We start from the raw sequence: 4,079 nt of genomic DNA on the forward strand, positions 1-4,079 counted from the left end.
ATGTGCTGCGTGATGGCACTCAAGATGATCTGCTCCATAACCTTCCCCGGCACTGAGGTCAGGCTGACAGGCCTGTAGTTCCCCGGATCCTCTTTCTGGCCCTTCTTGTAGATGGGTGTCACATTGGCAAACCTCCAGTCAACTGGGACCTCCCCGGTTAGCCAGGACTGCTATAAATGATGGAAAGTGGTTTGGTGAGGGCTTCCGACAGCTCCCTCAGTACCCTTGGGTGGATCCCATCTGGCCCCATAGACTTGTGCATGCCTAAGTGCTGTAGCAGGTTGCTAACCATTTCCCCTTGGATTATGGGGGCTTTGTTCTTCTCCCCGTCCCTGTCTTCCGGCTCCGTGGGCTGGGTTCCCGGAGAACAACTGGTCTGCCTGTTAAAGACTGAGGCAAAGAAGGCATTAAGTACCTCAGCCTTTTCTTCCTCCTTTGTCACTATTTTTCCCCCTGCATCCAATAAAGGATGGAGATTCTCCTTAACCCTCCTTTTGTTGCTAATGTATTTATAGAAACATTTTTTATTGTCTTTTAAAGCAGTAGCCAGATTACATTCTAGTTGGGCTTTGGCCCTTCTAATTTTCTCCCTGCATAACCTCATGACATCCTTGTAGTCCTCCTGAGTTGCCTGTCCCTTCTTCCAAAAGTCATAAACTCTCCTTTTTTTCCTGAGTTCCAGCCAAAGCTCTCTGGTTTGATTACATTAGTCAGGACCTGTCCTTCCATTCACTTCTATTTATTTGCCTTCTGTTTTCAGTGATTCCATCTCAACTAAAGTAGAAAAAGACAGTATGAAAATATTCTGGCTTTCATCATTCTTTGCCCAGTTGCTTTGTGGTAGACAATGCCGTAACACAGGTTATCTGGAACTTCCATAGATGGGAGAGGAGACAGGGCTTCCAGAAACTAAATTGCTGGTGAGTGATCTCAAGGATGCAGACAAATGGAATTGTGCATGCTGCTGTTATGTGGTGGTTGGCAGTAACAAAAACATACTATACAACCATAAAGAAATACATCAACAATGGGTTTTGAGCAGGGAGGCTTTGAATGGCTTTGCTTGCTAAAACTCTTAATGACCCAGGAATTACATTACATATCACTTGAATATGAAAATTTATTTCTGATTTGAAGAGGGAATGAATCCACAGATCTTAGTTATCTATTACAAAGTCATTTGGTCTGAATAGTATTCAGAGTTGGTAATGTCACTTAGTAAAATCCCCACACTTTCTATGCGTGCACACACGCGTACTGTATGTTGTTTACACACTCCTGAGTATACACAAGTTTCCTACTGAGTTTAGTATTCAGTGTAGTGAACTACTACTACTGATTAATTACCTAACGACATGAGTGCTTCTTATCGACTAAGATCTCTCTACAGAGCAGGATGAGGCTCATAAAAGAAGTTGTTGAAAGATGGAAAAATATTAGTTCTGCTGATAAGTCATCACTTATGGATTTCAAATTTTGGATTCGTTATGCTAAACCACATTGAAACAATCAACAAAAAATAGTAGACAGCTTTTAACCTTTCAGTCTCTTGTCAGCCTTTAATCAGACAAATCTACTGTATGTCTTTTTTCAATAAATTTTGAAATCAAAGGAATTTAAATATTAAGATAAATTTCATAGCAAGAACATTTTGCAAAATACCACCTTAGCTTTTTGGATAACTGCTATAATCATTTGGAAAATTCAAGGGATTGGCAAGTTTCAAAGATCCAATTATTTTCTCCAGTATAAATCTGATGCCCAGTGAAATCTATAGAATTAATCTATGTTTACATTAATTTAGCTGAGTGCAGAAATCAGCTTTGTATTTGTACTCATTTTAACAACAGGTGCTGGGAAATTGTCAGTACTTCAAACACAATCCTGCTTTTCAGGTCTTATATGCATAGTTTTCATTTTTCCAGTCATCTAGAAAGAGAAAGAAAATGGAATGAAACTTTATTATGTTTGATTAATTGTTTTCATGTTTTGCTAGGTTATGAAGGTGAGAATTTGATGAAGATCTTAAAAGACATTGAGAACAGCTCAGAGATTTTGCTAGACAGGTGGAAATTTGAAGTAATACCCAATGATAAAGATGAGAAAGGAGACCCAGTGCCTTACAACATCATCAATAACTACTTTTCTATTGGCGTGGTAAGACTTATGCTTATCCTTAAGTGATTTTCTTTTTCTGTTTTGTATAAATATTTGCATTGCATGTCTTCAAGTGAAGAATTGTTGGCTACAGATCATTTACAATGTTATTTTGCTAGTGAAATGAATACATAGATGACTGACAGCAATTTACATAAATTTACTTCCACGCATTCAAACCAGAATTATTTTTCAGGACCTTCTACCTTCCCATCTATAAAGAAGATATTTGTGTTGTTCCTAATGGTTTATGAGCAGCCATAGCACTAAATTTAGATTGTCATTATGAAGCTCCTATAAAAATATAAAGGAAAACTAATCACTTAATAAGAACTCTTAAGTAACCTTTTCCGTTAGTATTCACATAATCAGAACTGTTTAAAAGAACAGTAGCATTCTTTATTTCTTCAGGGAGATTTTAAATAATAAAATAATATTTTAAAAGTATATAAAAAGTATTTCTTCGTTCTGTCTTATGGGGATATTTACAGTTAGAATGAATTATGAGGAAAAGGGGTTTAAGAAGCTGTTCATGTCCTAGGAACTGCATCTCCAGCTTGTGCTTCTCTATGGTTTCTCATTATATCTGCTATCCACTCTGCATATATGAAGGGAATTAGGTATGTCAGTCTGACTTTTCAGCCTTTTGCTTTGGATATGCTTTCAAACACAAGCAGAAGGGGGACCATGATGAGGTCCAAATTTCACAGATTGAATAGTTCATAAATAAGATTTTTAACTTAGACACAAATGAAGTCTGCTTAACTTGGGAACACGCCCTCCAATAGCTAGCACTGGCTGTTCTAAAATGAACTTGTTCCACATACGTTACATGAATTTGTATATTTATTTTTATAAAAATCAAAACCACTTTTACAGGATGTCTAATTCTTCAATCCGGTATTTCAAAATGCTACAGAAAAGTTTCGAGGAAGTACCACATGCAACATTGCAAATCCAAGGAAATCAAGGATGTGTGCTTAGTTTATTAGATCACTGTGCTTCAGCATTAACAAGGTTCTGCCCCAACTTTAAGTGGTCGATGAATTTTTACATATTAATTGCAGTTGTGTAATTTTGATACAGTGCCTATCAGCAACATGCAGAGACAGTCTATTCCTTAAAAACATCACTTGGCTTCCTGTACTGTGTAGTCCTAAATGCTGAAAAAACAATTAATCAGATCTCCCCAAGGTTAAGATATTTAAGTAATAAATTGTTGTTGAGGGGTTTTTTTCTTGTATAGTTTGGATTTTAGCCTCTGTTTTTCAAAGCAAGTGCAGAGAACAACTAGATGCAACAGAAATAACAGAAATTAGTATATAAAAGTACATAAATGCAAAGTATATGCACCAAAACCAGGGCAAAATTAAGTTCATAAACAGGAGAGAAAGTGCAAAGGAAAATCTTTGGTTACAGGAGAAAAATACCATGATAACAGAAAATGCCCAGTACAGGGGGACATATTCAGTGACTTTGTCAAAAGGGAATATCGATGCTAAAGCTCACAGATGAAGAAAGAAAATAAATGTGTTATACTAAGGAAGCAAGCAAGAAGTGAGAGGGAGGAGGGAAGAGATTTTACACCTATATATTAATACAGTGCAACTTAAATGGTTTCTAAAATGTAGGGTACCACCACATACTGACTCACATGTCACATCGTGACTCTCATGATTGGAGTGTTGCAATGGATGGCTATAGACTCTTCAGAAGGGACAGGAGAGGAAGGAGAGGTGGTGGGGTGGCTCTGTATGTTAGGGAGTGTTTCGATTGTATAGAGCTCAACGATTGTGATGATGATACGGTTGAGTGTTTATGGGTAAGGATGAGGGGGAAGGCCAACGAGGCAGATATCCTGCTGGGAGTCTGTTATAGACCACCCAACCAGGATGAAGAGGCCGATGAAGCGTTCTACAAGC

At 37.6% G+C, this 4,079-nt stretch overlaps 1 protein-coding gene across 1 annotated transcript in view; it reads left to right on the top strand.

The window, feature by feature from the left end:
• The window catches only part of DGKB (diacylglycerol kinase, beta 90kDa), a 329,129-nt gene that overhangs the window by 121,555 nt on the left and 203,495 nt on the right, over positions 1 to 4,079 (top strand). The window contains exon 20 of the mRNA XM_009326094.1: positions 1,997 to 2,157. Coding sequence (XP_009324369.1) covers positions 1,997 to 2,157 — 161 coding nt within the window. The remainder of the gene's footprint in view (positions 1 to 1,996; positions 2,158 to 4,079) is intronic.

The sequence above is a fragment of the Pygoscelis adeliae genome, unplaced genomic scaffold, assembly GCF_000699105.1.
Source record: "Pygoscelis adeliae isolate BGI_AS28 unplaced genomic scaffold, ASM69910v1 Scaffold15, whole genome shotgun sequence".
In the NCBI taxonomy this organism is placed as follows: Eukaryota; Metazoa; Chordata; class Aves; order Sphenisciformes; family Spheniscidae; genus Pygoscelis; species Pygoscelis adeliae.